The sequence below is a fragment of the Diabrotica undecimpunctata genome, chromosome 8 (assembly GCF_040954645.1).
Source record: "Diabrotica undecimpunctata isolate CICGRU chromosome 8, icDiaUnde3, whole genome shotgun sequence".
Lineage (NCBI taxonomy): Eukaryota > Metazoa > Arthropoda > Insecta > Coleoptera > Chrysomelidae > Diabrotica > Diabrotica undecimpunctata.
In genome coordinates, this window is record NC_092810.1 from 76354660 (window position 1) to 76378781 (window position 24122).

Below are 24122 nucleotides of genomic sequence, written 5' to 3' on the forward strand. Positions count from 1 at the left end.
AATGTAGTTATTTCTGGCATATAGAAAGTACAGGCCTATCTCTGGAACGCTGCCATCTGAATGTGAATTATAGTATAGTAAGTTTGCCTGACATCATTTAATATGTGGCGGCATGTAAAGACGCTCCAATTGACAAATACCATACGAATGTTTTTGCAACAAAATCAAAGTGCAACTGTATTTTCGAAGCAGTTGTTAGATATTGGAAATGGTAAACTCGCTATTGACACCTTGACCGGATTGATTTCATTACCCGGAGATTTCTGTTACTTAGCAGACTCGAAAGAGGAGCTTATTGAACATATTATGATACATTATTTAATTTTAAGGCGATCCGAAGTTCGGAGGGTCAGCTTATTTTTCCTCAGCATTTTTATCCCATGCAGACCTTTGCCCCTACCTATCATATATACAGGGTGGTGAACCGTCAAATGGACCATAGGAAATTCAATGGGAAATTCTAAATTGTTGAATTCCTGCTTCCCTAATTATTTTACATCAAAATTCATAAGAAACTATTTGTAAAGAACTGAAATATGTATTAACAACAAATGTTAAAATTGTTCAACGAATTAAATGTATTCCAAAATTTTGTAAAAATATAATACATTTTTCAGGCCACCCCTTAAAGTCAGGCCACACGAGGTACAAGAATGTGTATGACATGTTGCGTTTGGTCATATTGATGATTCTGATATTTGACAATATTTGAATTGTCAATATTTTTATTTTGTGATTAAATTATACACAAATACTAAAATAGGCAAGTCTTCACAAATACTACTATTAGTCAACAGTAAATAGTACTTTGTAAACAATAAGCTATATTGTTTACAAAGCAATAAAATTGATGAAATGTATTCAGTTCACGAAAAATCACAATAATGTTGTATTCAGGCAATAGTGCGAGCACTGCGAGATCTTTATTTAACACAAGTTATCATAATGCACTCCAATTCAATTCCAGGTTATACAACAATCAAAGAATAATATAGTTTTACTATGATCCTTCCTAATAATAATTTATGATAATTTCTAAACATAAAACTATAACAAATGTTCAAACAATAATCCATTTTGTACTAAGCAGTACCCCACTCGATTGCAAAATTCTCGTCTAACATTAGCCAGAATGCGTGGCGTTATTTTTGCACACTCTTCAATAATTCGCATTTTGAATGCTTCAATATCTGTAAATTTTTGGTCAGAATAGATTTTTGATTTTAAATGCCCCCAGATAAAATAATCGTTTGGAGCTAGATCTGCCGATCTCGGAGGCCACTTAATATTACAGTCAGGTCCAATCAAACAATTATTAAAGCTGTTTTTAAGGAATTCTTTAACCTCCCAGTTATTATGCGCAGGGCAGCCATCCATTTGAAACCAAATTTCTTCTTCATCTGAAGCTATTTCTGCAAGTCTGGGTAAAATTTCTTCTTGTAGCAAATCTAAAAACTTTTTTGAATTTAAATTTTCCTCATAGAAAAATGGTCCAATAATATTGTGTCCTAACCAGACATTTATTTTTCGACGATATTGGGTATGGCTTTCAATAATATCCTCAGGCTTTTTTGTCGACCAAATCCTATAATTTTGAACATTTGGTTCATTATTTAATGTAAATGTACATTCATCACTAAACAAAATGTTTTTTAAAAATTGTCTGTCTGCATTAGCCCTCTCTAACATTTCATAACAAAATTCCGCTCGTCGTTCAGCATCTCCTTCTCTTAGTTCTTGATGACATTGAAATTTATATGAACGGAATTTATTCCTTTTCAAAATTTTTAAGGCCGTAGAGTTATGAATATTAAACTGGTCTGCAATGGTCCGAGAACTTATTCTAGGATTTTCTACAACTGCTGTTAATACATTTATTTCATTATGATTTTCTAAATTTTTTGGTACCTCAGCAATATTGTTTGTACAGGTCCAATTAGAAATCACGGTCCCAGTATTTTCAAAATTTTGTAAAATCCTTTGAATTGTTGAGTGACTTGGAATTGGTGTATTGGGATATCTTACGCTAAATAAAAAACTAACAATTCGAGCACTATTGCCTGAATAAAACATTTTTATTATTGCTACTTTCTCCTCAACTGAATACATTTTTTAATCAACTATGTTGTTTTTTAAACAATAAATCATTAAATTAAAATTTTGGCAATTCAAATATTGTCAAATATCAGAAACATAAATATGATCAAACGCAACATGTCATACAGATTCTTGTACCTCGTGTGGCCTGACTTTAAGGGGTGGCCTGAAAAATGTATTATATTTTTACAAAATTTTGGAATACATTTAATTCGTTGAACAATTTTAACATTTGTTGTTAATACATATTTCAGTTCTTTACAAATAGTTTCTTATGAATTTTGATGTAAAATAATTAGGGAAGCAGGAATTCAACAATTTAGAATTTCCCATTGAATTTCCTATGGTCCATTTGACGGTTCACCACCCTGTATATATGATAGGTAGGGGCAAAGGTCTGCATGGGATAAAAATGCTGAGGAAAAATAAGCTGACCCTCCGAACTTCGGATCGCCTTAAAATTAAATAATGTATCATAATATGTTCAATAAGCTCCTCTTTCGAGTCTGCTAAGTAACAGAAATCTCCGGGTAATGAAATCAATCCGGTCAAGGTGTCAATAGCGAGTTTACCATTTCCAATATCTAACAACTGCTTCGAAAATACAGTTGCACTTTGATTTTGTTGCAAAAACATTCGTATGGTATTTGTCAATTGGAGCGTCTTTACATGCCGCCACATATTAAATGATGTCAGGCAAACTTACTATAGTAAATTCATTTAACAGAAAAGTAGCGGTCAACAAATGCATGCACATAACACGCGAAACCCTATGTTTATATAATTGTACAGGGTTGTATTAAGATTCTAGCAGCCTATACCATCTGAATTTGAAATGAATTAATTTATAATTTTTAGGATTACTGTTAAAATAATAGTAATCAATGATTAATCTTTCAAAGAAGTATACTTAAATAATATTTTTGTAAACTGTCATTCACACATCATTAGTTAATTGTGGTATTAATCAAAAGGCAAAAAATAGAAAGTTGTTTTTATACATTTTACGCTTTAAATCCAATATTTGGAAATAAGTAATAATATTATCATTAATGATATAAAAAGAGACCTCTTCTTGTGTAAAAGTTCGGGAAAATACTTATACATAATTATAGGGTAGATAGACTTATACATTTAACATTACATTAACATTAATAAATAAAATTTATTAAGTCGACGTTTCGATATCGATTTAACATTTATTTGTGTCAGCAGAAACGAATGTATATTTAGAAGAATTGTGACATCACTATTTTTGACTTGCCGGTTATGTCGAAGATGGTTCGAGATATCAAAATGCCGCTTTCAGATTTTGATTCAGGAGACAAATCTATATATGAATCCATCGATAGATCGTCCCCAAAGTATTGCATAGGCGACAACGCACAAACGAACATACTTTGCGGATGTAAAACGAAAGTTTTTCTTTGAAAATGATGAAAAAAACTTTTTACTATTACATATAAGTAATATCGAATTACGAAAAATAAGTACTGGAAAAGTAGATAGGTACAATGAGTAAAATGGGTTACAGTTTTTCATTTTTAAAATATTCCATTTTGTTTATGTAATTTCGAATTATTTCGTATCTTTTATTTATCATTGCTACTCATTTCCACATCAAAAGCTAGATCCACCTTCAACCGGATGGGGGCCTTCTTCAAGAGCCACAACCTCTCTCTTGGTATAAAAGTAAGAATGCTGCGATGCTACCTACGTCTTCTCTGTTCTTTTTATGGTGTTGAATCGTGGACCTTGAACGAAGATATGTGCAGAAAATTGGAAGCATTTGAGATGTGGCTATATCGGAGAATACTTAAAATCCCGTGGACTGACCGAGTCACCAATGAGGAGGTCCTCAGAAGAATGAAGAAGAACCGAGAGGTACTGACCACCATCAAATCTCGAAAGTTACAGTACTTTGGACACATTATGCGAAATGAATCCACATCCGGACTGTATATAGTTTAAAAACTTGTGGAAGATGGAAAATCACATATTATGCAGTAGGATGTCCTTTTTTTGTTTTTTGTTGTTTTTGTCACAGGTTCTTACAAGGTTAAGACCTAAAGGTCTTTATTTTGTAAGACCTTTTATTTACATACATATATAATGATCAACATATCACCTCACTACAATGATAGTGTCAAAAGGAAAAGATGAAGACAGACAGTACCCTGGATGTAAGCGGAAAACTTCTTATTGGCGATATCTATATTATTGTTTTTTAACAAAACAAACTCTTTGCTGGGCCTGAGGATGAGGCAAATATTGTAAGCCTCGAAACCGATCGCTTCTGTAAAACTTTGAAAGTAAATATTAGATTGTGAGTATTGACCTTTTTAATATATTTGTTCAATTATGGACTCACACTTGCAACCCTTTTATCATCATAATAATTATTATAATACAGTCAAAATAATATTAAATTTACTTACTTCAGTTGAGAGAAAACAGCAAACACCTTAAAAATGTTCAAAGTTCTAAGTTTATTTAAATAACACTATAATTATAAACCAACACTATAAATATACCAACAAACATATATAGAGCTATTAAAAGTAAAAATTATATTTATATAATTCAACAGACATAAATATGATTCGTAAGGATTACTGAATCCATATCTGTTAAAACTGCAAATTATGCGTCTTTGTTTAAAGGTGTAGATTGTCGTTACTTGTGAGTTTCTACTTGTTACTTTTGATATGCTTTTGTATATAATCAGTTACAGTATAAGTGATTTTGTAACAAGTAGATACCTCTTCAGCATCTCTAGATACTTGGAATGAATATATCACGCGTCCCTAGTTTGTTTATTCTACTTTTCTGTTAGGCGAATATGGTATATACTATAATTCACATTCAGATGGCAGCGTTCCAGAGATAGGCCTGTACTTTCTATATGCCAGAAATAACTACATTGTTGTCAGTTTTTAATCGTACCTACAATCGTACGTTATGGGCCGGCTCCTATAAAAGAATTATAATTTCGGAAATATTTATGAATGTGAAACGGAAAAATACTACATTTTTTTAATTATATAATTTTTCTGTTGGTATTTTAAAAATAGAAAGTTATATTTCGGAAATCTGGTCTTTTCGGAATTATATCTTCTGTTCAAAATTGTTTACAATTCGTGGAAATGAAATAATTATTTGTATAATCCGTTTTTGATCTTAATGTCCTTTTAATGACACACTTTCTCTACCTGCATTTACAGTTACAGACATTAAAAAATAATTTAGAATTAAAAAAATATACCTATTTATAAATTCAAAATTATTGTCTAATGCCAGCAATTATAAATTCAGGTAAATACTTGAGAGTCATTAAAAGAATTTTCAGTTGATATCAGACGTTTTTGTCGTGTCAGTGTCAAAATGGCCGCGAGTGTAATAAAATTCAAAAACGGTAATTTGTTAAATAGTGAATGCAAAAAAATAGTGTTAAATGTTTTTAACTATTTATCAAACAGTAATAATGATAAAAGTGTATCAACAATAGTGCGGGAAGTTTCTGCTATGACTGGAGTCTCTGAGCGAACGATATTCCGATATAGAAGTGAAAGTAAAAATGGTCCACTCGTAACTCCTATAAGAAAAAAAAGAACCGGTTATTTGAATAGTCGTGAGAATAGATATGATGAAGCAACTCGGTCTAGAATAAGACAAGTAGTGCACGGTTTTTTTATGGACAATATTCCTCCAACCCTTGACGTAGTACTAGAAAAAATTAAGCAAATGGAGCATCTTCCGAATTTTTCCAAGAGTACGTTGAGAAGACTATTGCACGACATGGGTTTTATATATGGCAAACAAGGTAGAAATTCAATATTAATAGAAAAACAAGAAATAGTCGCTTGGAGGCGTCACTATCTCCGGGAAATAAAGAAACTGAGGAACAAAGGAGCCAATATCATTTATATGGACGAATCATGGGTTAATACTGGAATAACCAATGGGCAAGTATGGCAAGATACAACAATAAAAAATAGCCGACAGGCTTTCGTAAATGGACTTACCACAGGTTTAAAAACTCCGACCGGAAAAGGACCAAGATTTGTTTTAGTCCATGCAGGAAACAAAGACGGATTTGTTGAAGGTGCTGACATCACTTTTCTTGCCAAAAAAGGTGCTGAAGATTACCATGAAGAGATGGACGGAGATCTATTTGAAAAATGGTTTGAAGAGATGCTAATACCGAATCTCCCAAAAAATAAAAAGAATGTCATTATCTTGGACAATGCATCTTATCACTCTAGGAAATTAAATTTTCCCAAACAATATTGGGTGAAACGTCAAATTAAGGAGTGGCTCTATGAAAAGGACATTTATTTTGAAGAAGATTACTTAAAAAATGAACTTCTGGAAACTGCTAATGTATTTAAAAATATTTATGACAAATACAAAATTGATTGTATTGGTGAAAAATACAGGAATCACAGTGACGAACAATGCCGCGTAGATGTACATATCTTAAGACTTCCGCCTTATCACTGTGAACTGAACCCAATAGAAATGGTGTGGAGTGAAGTGAAACGGTACGTGTCCTCTAAGAATTCAAGTTTCAAACAAAACGACGTTAAAACATTGATTTATGAAGGTTATGATAAAGTACAGAACAATGGACATTGGAAAAATTACGTCAACCATGTTATAAAATTGGAGAATAATTTTTGGACAGTAGACAACATTCAAGATGACATTGAACCTATTAGAATTTCATTAAACGATGACTCTGAAGATGAACTAGATTATGAAAATGAAGATGATTGAAAATTGTTTTTCGGGGGTATTCTTTTCTCAGTAAAGGTAATAAAATATTTAGTTGATCTGGTTGAAATGTAGCACACTTAAATAACTCATTAATCGACATAATTTCAAGTAGTTATATTAGACGTCATTATGCAAAAAATAAAGTTATGAACATTTAATAAATTAGTGCACAATTGAGGCCCCTAGAACACAAGGGGTGTAAGTGCCAAAAACAAAGTTTTGAAAAATCTTTGTTCAAAGTTCGATATAAATTTAAAAATCTAGGTAGCACTTTTTCAGTTTTCAGCATGTTTTCAATGACATGTAATTTTTGATGGTGTTATTGTTGTTAATGTAGAAAGTTTGAAGCCAAAAGTACATGCCTGTTGTTAGATATCAGTTGCTAAGTGATAAGCAACTGCACTTACACCCTTGTGTTCTAGGGGCCTCAATTAGGGGTTTTTTGCAATTATCTCAGTCATTTGTTTATGTATTTTAATTTACAAACTAAAAAATTAAAAAACTGTTTAAGATCTGCAACATTTATTTGAAACATTTTTCCCTAAAATGCACGAGGAACAAAATAGGCAAAAAAATGATTTTTTCCAAACTTCATCTTTCTTTAAAAAATAAACAAAGCAAAATTGGCTGTAATTCTTCAAGGAATTATCATCAGTTATCCCTTATCTACCGTTTAGAACATTAAAAAACCTGTAGAATATTTTTCATATTTTTTTCCCTATTAACTGCGGTATTATGTATAAAAGCATTTTAGGAATTATTACCATTTATTTCATTCACGAATTTTCTATTAACAACTTTAGCTTACCTAAACATATCTTAGTTTACCGTGAGTTTGGCCCTGCTTATTTTACAAAATTAGCAAAACTTACAATGGCAGTAGAATTGGCAACGCTGTTATCCTATATCCGTACACTGCCATCTCAACGTGACTTTATCTATATAATGAAAGAAATTTTTTATGAAGGATGAAGAATTTTCGGCGAGAGGTTGTAGAGTTTTGGCCAAGTACTTTTCCAATGGTTGTGTAGGGCAGTAGTGTGCACTGACAATGGGAGGCAGAGGAATATAGTGTTTTTCTCACCCACTCTTACACACTTGTCTGAGCCCGTAAGAGATAATTTCTATTCATTGAAAAACAATACACGACTCCGATCGTGTATTGTCCAAACCAAGTGTCCTCGTGCGAAATTTAATTTGATAATTCGGTGTTCACGGAAAAGAAGCGGTCCAGATAATCTATTATAGTTCGAGAAGATAAACCAATAGCATAAAGTCGCCTCCCAAGTGTCCATTCACTTACGTTTACATTTCTCACTACTTGCAGATGATTTCGAAGGAAAACTGCCGTAGCTATTTGGTTTCTCAAAGCACTAGAAACTGACTGTGACCATCTAAATTCGCCACAACAGAACTTATGCTCATTGGAATACACTAAGAGTGACAACACTACACAAACAATTTATAATTGACGTTAAAATCAGAGAAACAAAAACTATGCTGACAATGGTTATTAGAAATCAGGGCAAGGAGCCCTTTTTATTTCAAACGCTTGTCGAAACAGCAGCAACGACAATTTTTTTCAAGCAATCCCGTAGTAAACTATGTTAGAACCAAAAATAGTCAAACAATAATAATAACTTCTGAAATAAATTCAAATTACGGGGTGACCCCAATTTTATGCTCGACAATGTATCATAAATCCAATTATATAACCGTGGAAGATTTAGAATCACAATTATTGGCTACATCTTGTTTTCGTATATACATAATATTAATGTAAGGATATTAAAATCCTAGCTATAACAAGGTCTCGCTCTTACACGAGGGAATGCATAAGCCCAAGGTTCAGAAATTATTATATATATTATAGACGTATAACATGATATAATTAATAATGAATATATCATCATCATCAGCCCGTTTTAAGTCCACTGCAAGATATAGGCCTCCCCTGTTTGTATCCAGAGTGCACGAGCTTGTGTAATATGAATATAATATTTCGTCATATTTTGCAGATCATCTTGCCATCGTGTAGGTGGTCTTCCTCTGACTCGTTTATCTGTTCTTGGTGTACATTCGGTTAACTTGCGTGTCCACCTTCCATCCTTCATCTTGGCCAGCCCATCTCCCTTTCAATCTGCAAACTCTCTCCACAATATCTGTAACTCCGGTTGTCTTTCTTCAGTCTTCGTTCTTAATCTTGTCTTTTATTGTTACTCCTATCATTGAATGCTCCATCCTTCTTTGTGTATTTGTAAGGGACAGTGTTTCCTCACCGTAAGTTATTACTGGCAGAACATACGGATCGAAGATTTTCCGCTGCAGTTTAATCGATATGCGCTCTTTAAACACGTTCTTAAGAGCTCAAAATTCTGCCCATCCATGTGCCATTTCCACCTCACCTGTTGTTCTTGCCTATTCTAATTTCGTATCCAAGTTATATGTATTTATAAACAAGCTCTACTTCTAGTAGTGCAAAAGTTCTTTCTGAATTTTTTAATTGTTACTGGGTCACGTGTTTTGTTTTTGGGGATATTTATGTTTATACCGATTCCTTTGCAGGCTCTTACCAGTTCTTCTAACATGGTGTTGATTTCGTATAGGTCATCTCCTATAAAAACTATGTCATCAGATGGGTCAGTCTTTTCCCGTCGACACTTATCTCTTTATGATCCCAATTAAGTATTTTAAAAGCTCGTTCTAGGGTAGTTATAAAAAGCTTTGTTGATAGTGTGTCACCCTGTCTGACATCTCCTTGAATTTTTATTTCGTTACTGTTTTCTTGTAACTTTATTAGGTTTATCGCATTTCTGAATGAATCTATAGTCACCTGTAATTATAAAAATAAACTATATATATATATATATATATATATATATATATATATATATATATATATATATATATATATATATATATATATATATATCTTTAAGGTATATGACCGTTTAATTTAATATAAAAAAATGTGCACTCGTAAGTGAATGGGATGTTATCGGTCTGGAGATAAAAAGACAAGAGTTGTGCTACTTTATCTATTTATTGAAGACGTTTCGCCTATTGTTCAATAAGCATCATCAGTTCATCTAAAAGAGTGTTATTAGCGATACATCTAATATGAAAAAACAATTAAGTAAATGATCTTACCTTTAAAAGATCTGTAGCATTACAATGTTGTTATTGCAAAGAAACATCAAAAAATTAATATAATAAATATAACAGCAAAAAATATAGAAACACAGAACGCTGGAAGATTCCCAATTTAACTAATTTGTTTTAAATTTCACTTTTGAAAACATTGATTGATTAAATCTATCAAAAAATATAATTGTCAATTTTGAATTGTTATATAAACAACGGCACGGCTAGGGTTCTTGACTGTTATGATCATATCATGAAAATGAAGTATTTGAAAGCTCGACTGTCAGAAATGACAATCAGCTGGTGAGATTGAAGGAAAAGTTTTATAGATGTCAACATAAATGTTATGATATAATAAAAGAAGTTGAAGAAGAAAACAATAATTAAAAGTAGAATACGGAAGAATCAATTGATCAATACTACAAAATTGATTCTTCCGTATTCTACTTTTAATTATTGTTTTCTTCTTCAACTTCTTTTATTATATCATAACATTTATGTTGACATCTATAAAACTTTTCCTTCAATCTCACCAGCTGATTGTCATTTCTGACAGTCGAGCTTTCAAATACTTCATTTTCATGATATGATCATAACAGTCAAGAACCCTAGCCGTGCCGTTGTTTATATAACAATTCAAAATTGACAATTATATTTTTTGATAGATTTAATCAATCAATGTTTTCAAAAGTGAAATTTAAAACCAATTAGTTAAATTGGGAATCTTCCAGCGTTCTGTGTTTCTATATTTTTTGCTGTTATATTTATTATATTAATTTTTTGATGTTTCTTTGCAATAACAACATTGTAATGCTACAGATCTTTTAAAGGTAAGATCATTTACTTAATTGTTTTTTCATATTAGATGTATCGCTAATAACACTCTTTTAGATGAACTGATGATGCTTATTGAACAATAGGCGAAACGTCTTCAATAAATAGATAAAGTAGCACAACTCTTGTCTTTTTATCTCCAGACCGATAACATCCCATTCACTTACGAGTGCACATTTATATATATATATATATATATATATATATATATATATATATATATATATATATATATATTAAATGTTGAAGTTTCATCTTCAGCTCTTAAGCTCTGGAATATATAGTCCAAAATATTAGGTTATTATTATTATTAAAGTTATTATACCGATTATATACGATATGGTAGTCATTATACAATAAGTTCAAATAAGTATAATATAAAAAATTCTATTCGTTTATTGTATAGTATGTTTTATAATATAGTTGTTTATAAATTTAAATACAGGCTAGAAATACCCTCTTAAACAGGCAAACATTTCTCAGTTTGCCTTGCCCTCTATTACGCGCCTCACTTCGTTCGGCGCGTAATATCGGGCGCGTCAAGAAAAGTCATGCTTCTCCGCCTCATAAAGTAATATACTATTTTCTTCAAACGTCAAATAATGATGACATTACTTATCTAACTTGATCCTGTCAAAGTTTGATGTCTCCGCCGGCAGCAGTTTTTTTTCCCATTTCTTTACGGCGGAGGGAAAAATGTTGTCATGGCAACAATATGAAACATGTCACAAAGCAAAAGTACAATTAATTAATGAGGCATTTTCAAAATTGAAACCGTGCAAAATTGTTCCCGACTCTTGATACGCATTGGTAATTGTTGATGATACTGATGGTCGAGAACAACTTTCAGCAATCATTCCCGATGTTGGCGAATCATGAGGGTTTAAAATTTTTTTAGCATTATCGTTCTTATCGGACTTGGAGGGCCCAAACGTGCTACTGCATCATTAGCCTCGGACTCAATTTCGTTTAGGTTTTCCATTTTCGCACTAAATTTGCGCTTGCGGTTGCAACAACAATAAGCTGTCTTTAATAATTGCAAATAACTGTCAAACAACTGTAACCAGGGAGACGCAAATCCCACCGACGACTTAATTATTTTAATTTCTAACATCTAGACGACTTTGATAGTTGTCACAGTTAATTTCGAGTAAAAATAGCGTATGAATTGTACTATTTATGGTTGAAAATTGCTACGTTTGAAGAAAAAATAGTATACTTTATTAGGCAAAGAAGCGACTTTTCTTGACTTGCCCTCTATTACGCTAAGTAATATACTATTTAGTACAATACATAAGGTTTAAGGAGAGAAATTAAAAGCAGAAATATCGCTATTCCAATAAGTATTGTTCAGTTCAAAATCAAACAATATGACATTTATATAATTTATTAAAACCTTTGTTTAACTTTTAATTAAATCATAAGATTCTATAATGGTATATATATATATATATATATATATATATATATATATATATATATATATATATATCATCATCATCATCATGTGCAGCTTTATCAACCGTTTCCAATTACGGTGTAGCCTCCCTTATTTCAATGTTATTCTATGTTCTTATTATTATTCGACGATGTCTTAGTTATACGTTGTTCTAATAATTTGCGTTCATTTGCGCCCATATTTTTCTATCTTGTGCTATTCGAGACCACGTTGTTCCTGTTAATTTTCTAATATCATAATCCCATCTGAGATTCGGGCGCCTCCTTGGTCTCTTAGCGTTCCTGGGGTACCACATAGTTGTTCTAGTGGTCCATCTGTTATCTGTTCTTCTTGCCATATGTCCTGCCCATTGCCATTTCAGGGATTTTATTCTTTGGATTACATCAGTCACCTGGGTTTGCCTCCGTATCCATTCAATTCTTTTACGATCCCTCATTGTTATCCCTAGCATACATCTTTCCATTGCTCTTTGAGTTACTTGGAGTTTCGACGTTATTTCTCTCTTTAATATCCAAGTTTCACATCCATATGTCAAGACGGGTAATATGCATTGATCAAATACTCTCTTCTTGAGGTATAGTGGCATTTTGGACTTAAAGACTATGGAATTTCGTCCGAATGCTGACCACGCTTGTTTTATTCGTCTGTTGATTTCCGGAAGTAGTGATCCCGATTTATGTATGAGCTGTCCCAGGTATATGTATTCATCTACTACTTCTAGCGAGGTTTCATTAATTTTTATTTCCACGTTGGCGATCAGATCATTGCACATTATTTTAGTCTTTGCTAGGTTCATTTTTAGGCCTACCTCATTGCTGGCTGTATTAAGGTCATTAATTTGCAGTTGTAATTCTTCAGGACTTCTAGCAATTAGAATGATGTCATCAGCGAATCTAAGATGGTTTAGGTATTCTCCATCTATACATAGACCTTGGTTGTTCCAGTCTAATTTCCGGAAGATATTTTCTAAGGTTGCAGTGAAGAGCTTAGGGGATATGGTGTCTCCTTGTCGGACTCCTTTCTGAGTGGGAAATTCTGGGGTATTTTCATATATGCTTACTCTAGCTGTGGCCTCTTTGTATATATTTGCTAGCGTTTCGACATATGGTTTATCTACTCCTTGGTCGACAAGAGCTTCTATGACTGCTCTTGGGTATACGGAGTCAAATGCCTTCTCGAAGTCTATGAATGCTAGCGCCAGTGGTAGATCATATTCTTTTGTTCTGCTCATTACTTCCCTTAATGTTTGAATATGATCCATTGTGCTGAAGCCACTTCTAAAGCCTGCTTGCTCTCGGGGTTGTGCAGCGTCAAGTGTGTTCTGTATTCTGTTGTTAATGATTTTGGTGAATACCTTGTATATCACAGGTAGCAAGCTGATCGGTCTATAATTTCTAATGTCTTCCTTGCTACCTTTCTTGTGAATAAGGATTATATTGGCTGAATTCCACTTTTTTGGAATATGTCTCGATTTTAGGCAGTCTGTGTATATTTTTGCTAGGATTTTCCAAGTTGTTTTACCAGCAATCTTTAGAAGTTCGGCTGTAACACCGTCATTACCGGCTGCCTTGCCGTTCTTCATGCTCTTAAGAGCTGCCTCTACCTCATCCACGAGAACATCTGGTATATCTTCTTGAACCGCAATTTCTTCTTCGCCTATTTCTTGTGCTTCCGGAGCTTTATATAGACCCTCGTAGAATTCGGTTACATGTTTTATTATTTCATCCCTATTTGTGATCCTTCCGTTGTTGTTTCCCAATGCTATTATTTGCTTTCTACCGATTGTCAACTTACTCTTGGTTTTCCTATAGCTTTTATGGTTTTCGATTGTATTTATATATATATATATATATATATATATATATATATATATATATAGGTACTACTATATTTTAATAATATTTAATACTATAGTTACTATATATAAGTACTAAGTTTAGGAAGTCCGATTTATTCATTTCGTTTAAAATTCAACTTTCGTATCGAGATCACGTAGAAGAAAAACTTTTAATTATTATTAATTAATATACTTAATATACGAACAAATTTAATTTGTCCAACCAATATACGAACTGACTATTTTTTTATTCCAGGTGACATCACACAAAAAGGATATGAGAAGAAACGAACGAGACTGCTTACCCCATACATTCCTAAACATAACCCAAGTAAGTTTTTCATTTCATTTTTCCAGCTCGGGAAAATTTAATGGCTGAATTAAACCAGTAAATTTCGTTGAAAATTTTCTCGGAAAAGTTTTTTCTAGAAATTATGGCGTTTGCGGGTGGAGTGGTTTATTCTTTTAACGAGGGTAAACTTGGCGTTCATGATGATAAATACTAAAATAATGAAGTTTTATTGGATATGTATTTTGGGATAAATTAGAAATTATTTGGCTATATAAATAATGAGATTTATGCTTTTTTTTTTAATTAATACATTTGGAAACGAAAGATAAATATATTGTAACCCAGACAAAATAGATGAAAAAAGTGCAGAGCTTGCATTCATTTTCAACATGCTAAATTTTTGTACAGGTATTGAATACGTCATTACAAGTGCTATGCAAAATCATAATCATCGACTGTAACGAATATCGCGCGACCATTATCTACATCGGTTAAACGTAGTCCCATGCGTGTTTATTAATAAAATAAAATAAAATTAAAATAAAATAAAATAAAATAAAATAAAATAAAATAAAATAAAATAAAATAAAATAAAATAAAATAAAATAAAATAAAATAAAATAAAATAAAATAAAATAAAATAAAATAAAATAAAATAAAATAAAATAAAATAAAATTGATTATCGAATCGATTATCGAATCTAATCGATTATCGAATCGATTATTAAATCGAATCAAATATCGCATCTAATTGTATCGATGATCAAATCAAATAGATTATGGAATCGATTCAATAATCGATTGTCGATTCGGTAATCAATGCGATAATCGATTCGATACTCGATTCGATAATCGATTCGATAATCGATTCGATACTCGATTCGATTATCGAATCGAATATAGACTGCTGAATACATATTTTTGTAATTTCAAGAAAGGCTGTACGTACAATATGGTGAATGCAGAAAAGTTTAATTTTTTTGTTGACCAGTATGTGCAAATTTCCAAGGCCATTCTTGTACTAATGTTGAATTAAATGCAACAGATGATCTACAAACTTTCTGTGATTTCTTTTTGCGGCAGCTCTCACCGTTTCAGAGATATACGTAAAAAAAACGAAAATTTGCAACCTATGACTTCGGATCGAAAACTGTGCACAAGCATTTTTAATGGCCTATTTCAAACCTATACAAAAATCCAGCCTATTGGAATTAATGCTAACTGGAGAATGTCTATTTTGTTTAGACTATCGTTAGTTTGGGTGGTTCTTTAGATGTAGCGAATATTCCATCTGTGTAATCATCTGAATTTTAAGAATATAGGAAGTTTTTTAAACATATATAAAATATATTAAATTAAATTAGACATCATATTTTTTATATATACATGAATAATAATAAATACAGAATTTCTTCTTTATAAGTTATAGTTAAAGCGAAGATACAGCGTTTCTCAATTATTCAATTTTTTGTTTAGTTAGTGTTGGTTTTGTTTTTGTTACTTTTAAACCTTTTTTTTTTATTCAATATATTAAATGTTCAAATATTCTGAAAAGGCACATTTCGTTTTTTTTTTTATTTTTCTACTGATCTTAAATATGGTCTTCTATTGAAAGCCGATGTAAGAATCATCCTAAGTATATAAGTATTTGTATATCTCTCTTGCTTTTATTTTATTTATTTTTTAATATAACCTTCTCCTTGTCTCTTATGGGCTTTACCTAGTACTTTTATTATCCATTTGACAATATTGACAATTCATTTGTTGGGAAAGCTCGAGTTTTGTATCATATTTTTTACCGATCACCAAATTTGCAGCCAATATTTTAGGATCAACAAACTTTCAAAAGAGTTAAAAATTAAATTTTTAAAATAATAAACTTCTTGCATGAAATGACCAGTCTTTTTACATTCAAATAAATATTGTCCTATCTGATAGATAGTTATCTGGAGTATACAAATATTCATGAATAAAATATACCCGTCTTTTCACGTCAAATTATGTTGCGGTTATTTTGTAAGATAAACGATTTATTTATTCAGGAACACACCAATATCTAATTAAGTGTCAAAGAAATCGCACTAATGTTTTAATATTTCTTTTGATTATACAATTTATGGTGGCAGGAATAAATTAGAATAGAAAAATGATACATGTATATTAATGATTCTTCTGAAGTTTCTCCAGAGCACTATAAATAATAAATAATATGTATATAATGTTAGCGCAAACATCTTTCAACTTCAAAAAGTTCAATAATGTCTTCATTTGGCAATTCATCTTCAATATTGTCTTTATTTTGATGTCTTGCTAGGTTATAGAATGTTGCTGTAGATTAGAACGATTGAATCTTTTCAATTTTCAAAAAAATTAATCGTATTATTAATTATAATAATATGTAATTATTATTATTAGTATTATTAATTAAACGTATCGTTTCAAGAACAAAATATGATTGACTCAGTAAATTGAAATGTAAGTTGGTGGTTTAGATTTTTTTCCTAGGTGGTGTAGTTATCCTACCGGACAAACAGTGTAACTCGTCGTCCTACCTTTTTATATAGATAGATCTTAAATTCTAATATTTCGACCATCTATGTGAATTTGACAGGTGATTAATGTGAATATAATTATCCCTGGTAGTTTAATGTTGAACAGGTAATAATATATGTTAAGTCAATAATTTAATGTATTTATTTTGGTAAATCAATAAATTCGTTAAATTTTTAATATTTTGCATCTAGTCACATGAAAGGCGTTCGATGCATAACTACGTACCTGTAAAACATATATGTTTTTATATTATAAAAAATAATATTTTTTAAATTTTACAAAATTACACGCCACTATATAATAAAAACGAAAATAAATAATTATTGTACGTATATTATGTACCAAAAGAATTTTTTTCGTAAACCACTGACATTCCTTAAACAAGATCGGCCATTGTTATCGGCTATCGGACGCAAATGTGTATTCATAGGTTCTATCCTTAGTATATTACATCGTTGATTTCGACTAACCTGTCTTATTATCGTTCAAGTTTACACTGAAATTGTAGCAACATAATATTAAAAAGTTGTTATTTAGCAAGAGACGAATAGCTTATTGTATTTGAGTCAATAAGTACAGTACTTATTGAACAAGGATACAGTATTACAATAATATGATTCATTGTTAAAGCATAACAAAACATACACATAAAAATAGTTGTCGTTGCTTTTAGAATACTGCTATGTAAAATTTGAGAAACATGATATGAACCATGTTCGCTGGTGTGTATGTAGGCTTGTTGATAGACAAAAAAAAGTTGTACCCGACGGTCGCGCCGACCGGTCTTGTTGTGCAACCGTGAAATCCCACCAGCCGACTTCCCCCTTCCCCATCCAAAATCTGTCTAGTCGTGACGTAGGTAGCATTGTTGGCCAACCTCCTACTCCGACCTCCGACACCAACACGAATGAGAAAACCATGATTGAGGAATAAAGTTACAAAACTTTCCGGTGTTTGTGGGAAGGTGATGCGTATTCTAACAAAATATTGGAGGAATGAAGCATACAATTCTCTTCTAGAAATCTTCAAAACAGTTTAACCAGATGCAATGTTTGAAAAATAAACTGGGGAATCCGAGAACTGTAACTGTAGTAATGGCCGGAATGTGTGTAGCAACAGAGATGATCGGGAAGTTCAGTCTTGCCGAAGCGCGGTCGGGATGTGTGTAGAGCTCAACCCAACAAGAATGGTCGGGAGGTTCAGTTGTGTCGGATGCTAGGGTTGGGACGGGTGTAGGCCATTTTAGATATTAGTAAGAAACTAGTGGCAAAGTATTTTTTATTGCTTCTGTTAATTTTTTAGTGGGTTTTTTATTATTCCACTATATTTAATTGTTTTATCTATGTTGAAGAGTGTTGTTGACCATACTTCTCCATGTGTTAGGCGTTTGCTAAGGTTAAATTTCATACATTCACTTGTACTTATACTTTGTTATCTGTCTCTTTCAGAGTCATTTTCAGTATATGTTTAAAGTATACAAATACCATAATATAAGTAGTAGCTTTTGATCTGTAGTATTGTCTATTATAAATATTTTATGTTTCAAAATGAAACTGGTCAGTTATAGACCTGCTTTTACCGGATCCAGCTGGATCTGGATTTTTCTAGTCCTTGTTTCTTTCCTTCTCCTTATTTACTCTCTGTTTTCTAGAGTGTTTTCTGTCTCTATTGCGGTACCTTCATTGTCTTAAGTATTATTCTTTCTCATCCTATCAAAATTCAGCTGAATTTTTTGAATTAGCCGAAATAAAATGAATAAAAAAAGTTTTAAAAAATGTTTTGTAAATTTTCGAACAATTTTACCAATATTCGTTTGTGTCGTATTTATTATACTTTCCGTGGTATGCGGAATAAAAGGTGGAAAAATACGGATATGTAACGTCGATGTTCTGAAATTTTTTACAACTTTTTCTACTGGAGCTATTCAAATTCAAGTTATAAACAATATTCCGGAGACATTTCTACCAAAATCTAAGGTGCAACTCGCTATAATCAACCCCAAACAGATCCCTAGGCTATTATAAGAGCCACAGTTTTATACTTCTAGATCATATTTATTAGATAACAATATTCGTATATATTTTATTGTAAATTAGCAATTTTTTTTATTTTGTTGCTTATTTTAGATTTTTTAGAGATTTTTCATCTACTTCCTTGTTACTTAACCTCACCATATTTTTATGTTGTTTAACGATCGTTATTAGTTTAATTTTATTAGAATAAAATCAATACAAATATTCTAGGTCTTTCGCCAGTCTCAAATACTCCCATTCTGATCTTCTCTTGGAATCCATTTGTTTTAGTTCAAGATTTAAGGGAGAATATTGATTGCGTCTCATAATATATTAGATATTTCAGTAAAACTGCAGATACCCTTTTTTTGTCCTATCTCAGCGGGATATTATAATTCTTTTGATCTATCTGCCTTTCCGGATTTCTCATTTAACATAAAGTGGAAGACTGCAAAAATAGCGATTCATTAATACTTTGCTAGGGAAGGAATTATCTTAATCCGCCTTAGTAAAAGTTCCTCAAAAATTATTTGATGTACGTACGTGCCGATATATTTATACTTTAGCGGGGGTATTTATTTTCTTTTAATTTTAAATTCGTATGTAGAGAATTAAATTTGAAAGACACAAGAAAAATTCTTCTTGATTGCTTTCTGCTAAACATTCCTAATTTCTTTGCGTTATTTAAGTTTAGCTGTCGTATATCTTTTAAGTACTGATTTTGTATTAATTGCTTTATTTTGTGTTGGTGAATATGCTATCGATTTCGATATAATAGTCCGGCAGCTGGGTACCTTTGTATATGCATGGAAGGGTGGATTATTGACAACTCTTTTATATTAAGTAAAATTTTTTGCTGAATACGAATATCCTCGATCTAATTAGTAAAACTCCTAACTCCATTTCTTGCTACTTTAGGGAAATCGCGAAAAACTCCTTTTCTAATTTTATTTCAAATTTTAAAATAAAAAAAAAAACTGTTATTTTGGATAGTATTTTGCTAGTTTCTTTCGACAAGTTAAATACATTTAGTAATTTCCTCTTTTATTTAATTATTTTTTAATTTCAATGGGGTTACGCGATTTTCTGTTTAGTTTATGAGGAGTTGCGAGTTTTTTCTAGAAGACTTGTTACTCTAAGAATGAAAAAAGATGATAAATGACCATTGTTATTATAATGCATTTACTTACATTTTACAATATAACAATCAAAGTAATTGTATTATAAAATATTAAACCATAAAACATAATTATATATTTTTGTACTCATGTAATGTAAGGTATGTTATCATAAAACTGATGGAAGTCGCTCGGTAAGGTTCCCTTTAGATCCTGCAGGTCTTTGAATTTCGATGACTCTATTCTCATTGTATGAGACCCGTCTCTAAGACGGGTCTCATACAATGTTGGCAAGCAATCAATTTTTATGGGGTTCAGCTCTTTGGATCTTCCAGGCAGATCACTCCAGTCATCATCGAAGCTTAGTTTGTACTTTACTCGTCCGTTTTTGTATAATAATGCACAAATATCTGTAACTGTCGCATCACCTACTCGCCTCCTAGGCCGTATACTTTTCATTGACATAATCTTAGTCAAATCTTTGAAGTACTGATGTTCCAAGTAGGTAACGTTATATGGATTTTTTTTTCCTTGCCTCTTTGCAAATCTGGACGTAGTCTGCCGGAACATTGATAATCTCTCTTACGGACTATTCGTTCAATACAGGAATGCGTCGAATCGGCTTCCATCTGTGTGTGACCCTTAATCAAATATTTTTGATACATCTCTAACCCTTCAAATAGGATGGGATAGTATAGTACATGGTAGAAACATTCGACTTCGGAGACAATAAAACACTTTGTAGATCCATTGTGAATACGGCTTGATTAAGCGTAATATCAGTTTTATCTTTGTCTTTTTCCTCCCGTGCCCTGTAACCCTTTTTTCTGTCCTTTTTGGCAATAAATAGAGATGAATTTTTATCTTCAAAAGCGTTTGAAAATGCTGCAATCGACAAAGGACCTACTTTTTTTCTTCACACCATTGTGACTTGTATAGATCGTAAAGTTTAGCTTTGGTCTGCCATTTTGGTTCGAGATATAATTTGCTGGACTCTGATCTGCAATAATGTGATTCGATTTTAGCTAAGGAATAAAAAAAGTGGAGTAAACATTTCCTGCGCTCCTCAAACAATGACTGTCTTGCATTAGATCTTTTATTTTCTAATGAAATTGATGTAGGTATTGTACTTGAATCTTTGTCCTCTTCTTTGCTTTCCTGTTTCTTTTTTCAAGATAAAACAGTCCACTCCCCCAAACTCAAGGTGTTTAAAAACATCGTTTTGCATACTCGTACTTCTTGACCGTCGGATTTTAGTCTTAGATAATATTCGATAGAACGAGCTCTGCGGCTTTCTGATTTTATTTTTCTGCCACGAGCACGTTTAGCATCTCCTTGTTTGCATGACATTTGGACAAAAATTTTTTTCTCGTCCCATGACATTTTCCAAAATTTGCTGAAAATAATTTTCCTGTCACAGTCAATAAGTAAATGATATTTCATTGTTTTGTTTTTTGCTGTGCAACTGCACCTAGGCTTTATTTTTCTTTCCTCCTTTTCTACAATATAAATCCAATTAGTGTTTTCTTTATCATCTTGGTTTTTCATCTTCTTCCTTCCTTTATATGCTAACCCTTTTTCTCTATTACTATTCTGCTGATTTACTGACCAACTTTTAGTATTAACATTTTTTCGTTTAGCTCGCTTACGTTTTGGAGTAGTAAATTCATCCTAATTTTTATAAGAATGTAGCTCCTGCGAATTATTATCTTGGAGATCGATATTTTCTACAGTGCACATTGAATTCACCTCAGAATCTAAACTCATCAGGGTAACTTGATTTAAGTTGATCTCTTGAATATCATTAATTTTTAATTAAGTAAGTATTAGAGAAGAAGCCTCCGAATAACAAAGGATGAAAATAATGACTATTAGAAAACTTGAAACGATGGGGTAGAAATTAGAAACTGTGATGAATACAAGTACCTGGGTATGAAGATAACTCAAGATGGAACACTCGATGCTGCTATAAAAGACAGAAACATACAGGGTAGAAAAGCCATATCCATGATGAACGGAATTCTGTGGGACCAAACAATATCTAAAGCGAACAAACAACTCATATACAACACCATACTTAAAAGTGTAATCACATATGGCAGCGAAGTTTGGCAAATGAAACAAAGAACAGAGAAACTGTTATTAACAACAGAAATGGACTTCTGGAGAAGAGCAGCAGGAAAATCAAGAAGAGATCGGATACCAAATGAGAGAATACGTGAAATGATGGGAGTCAAGCATACAATAGTTGATGACATAAAAACAAAACAGTTAATATGGTACGGCCATGTACAGAGAATGCCAGATGACAGGATTCTAAAACAGATTTTGACGTGGACACCACAAGGGAGAAGGAAAAGAGGAAGGCCGAGAAAAAGCTGGAGAGAGGGAATTGAAAAAGAACTAGAGGAAAGAGAAATCCCTCCAGGCCTATGGCTGAATAGAGAAGAATGGCGGTTAGGAGTCGGAAGGCGTCGGAGAACGCTGTAAACCGATAGTAGTAGTAGTAGTAGAAAACTTGGAAACTATTAGGAATACGGGATCCACTACAATAATATTTATTGGTTATCAAAAAAAGAAAACTTGAGTACAAGGGACATGTGATGAGATTACAAAATGCGCGTTATTAAAACCTACTATTAGAAGCAAAATTGAAGCGAAATATCGAACGACGAAAAATATCCTGGCTGTCGCTTAGTCTTTTTTTTTTTTTTGTAGAAGACCTTTGTTGTTGTAACCGGTCGTACTGCAGCCAATCGGCTTATTGTACATCTTCAATTCGTGTAACCTTCTGGCTCAGGTTTTAGTGTTAACTAATACTTACGTAGCTGGGACCGACGGCTTGACGTGTCCTCCGAAGCATGGTGGCGGTCCAGTCAAATTAGAAATTAAAAACAATTTTTTAAAATTTATAATATTATAATGTCTTACATGGGTGCTGGTCACTGGGCGGCTTCCCACTATGTTATTGTACATATATTATACATATTGCTTATTGTTTGTAATGAGACAGATTGCAATAAACATTGGATATAAAAAAAATTTATTACACTAAATGAAATACAATAATTTTTTTAATAATAAATCTCATTATATTTAGCCAGTTTTTCCCAAAGTACGTCTGTAATAAAATTTACCAAAATGATCACGTTTTCAGCTTAATTTTTTGCATTTTCGAGTTAGTGTAATATTCTATTTTCTGCTTCAGCGACTAATCTGTTGATTAACTACGTTACTTAAAAACTGTAACAAAATATTCTTGATAAACTAATAAATATTTAAGGGGAATGTGTTGGTTATATTAACAATTGAATACAAACATAAATCTTCTTTCTCTTCAACCTAACATCTTATATTTGCACTATATTTTAAATATGCCTAGGTTATGGTAATTTCCATTATATTTGACTTGTTTTCTTTCTATTTTAACATCTTATCTACAAATAAGCGATCAGAATGAAACTGTCTGTGTTACACAAATTTCATTTAAATCAAAATACAAAAAAGATTGTGGCGAGCTAAAACACGATAGTGTGTTTTTATTGTTTATATATTATTACATATAATAAACATATATTATATGTTTATTATTTGACAACGATAAACTTCTTTGAAATAATTTTTAATTATTATTTTTTTAATAATAAATTAGTAATACACTAATTTTAAATGTCTATAAAATGTGGAATCACACAGAAAACATTCACGTACTCTAGCACTCTTATAGAGTATTATTTTGACAAGATTGGTGAATTGAAAATTTTATATGCATTTTATATTCATTTTATATGCAGTTGAACATGAAGATGAAAACAATCCCGGCTGATATTTTATTGCATAGGAATGTATATCTCTATACTGTTTTTTTTGCATATTAAACTTCTTTAATGTTATAACAGTATTCGATACTTAATTTTTGACCAAAATTTACATTTTTGACAAACCATAAATAACTATATATTTCAATACACAGTTTCGGATATGATTATTGTTCTCT

At 31.8% G+C, this 24122-nt stretch overlaps 1 protein-coding gene across 9 annotated transcripts in view; it reads left to right on the plus strand.

Annotated features, from left to right (window-relative positions):
* The window catches only part of DIP2 (disco-interacting protein 2), a 1036664-nt gene that overhangs the window by 681844 nt on the left and 330698 nt on the right, over nucleotides 1-24122 (plus strand). For all 9 annotated transcript variants that reach the window (XM_072540500.1, XM_072540501.1, XM_072540502.1 and 6 more), the window contains one exon: nucleotides 14407-14481. In XM_072540500.1, the coding sequence (XP_072396601.1) occupies nucleotides 14407-14481 (75 nt within the window). The remainder of the gene's footprint in view (nucleotides 1-14406; nucleotides 14482-24122) is intronic.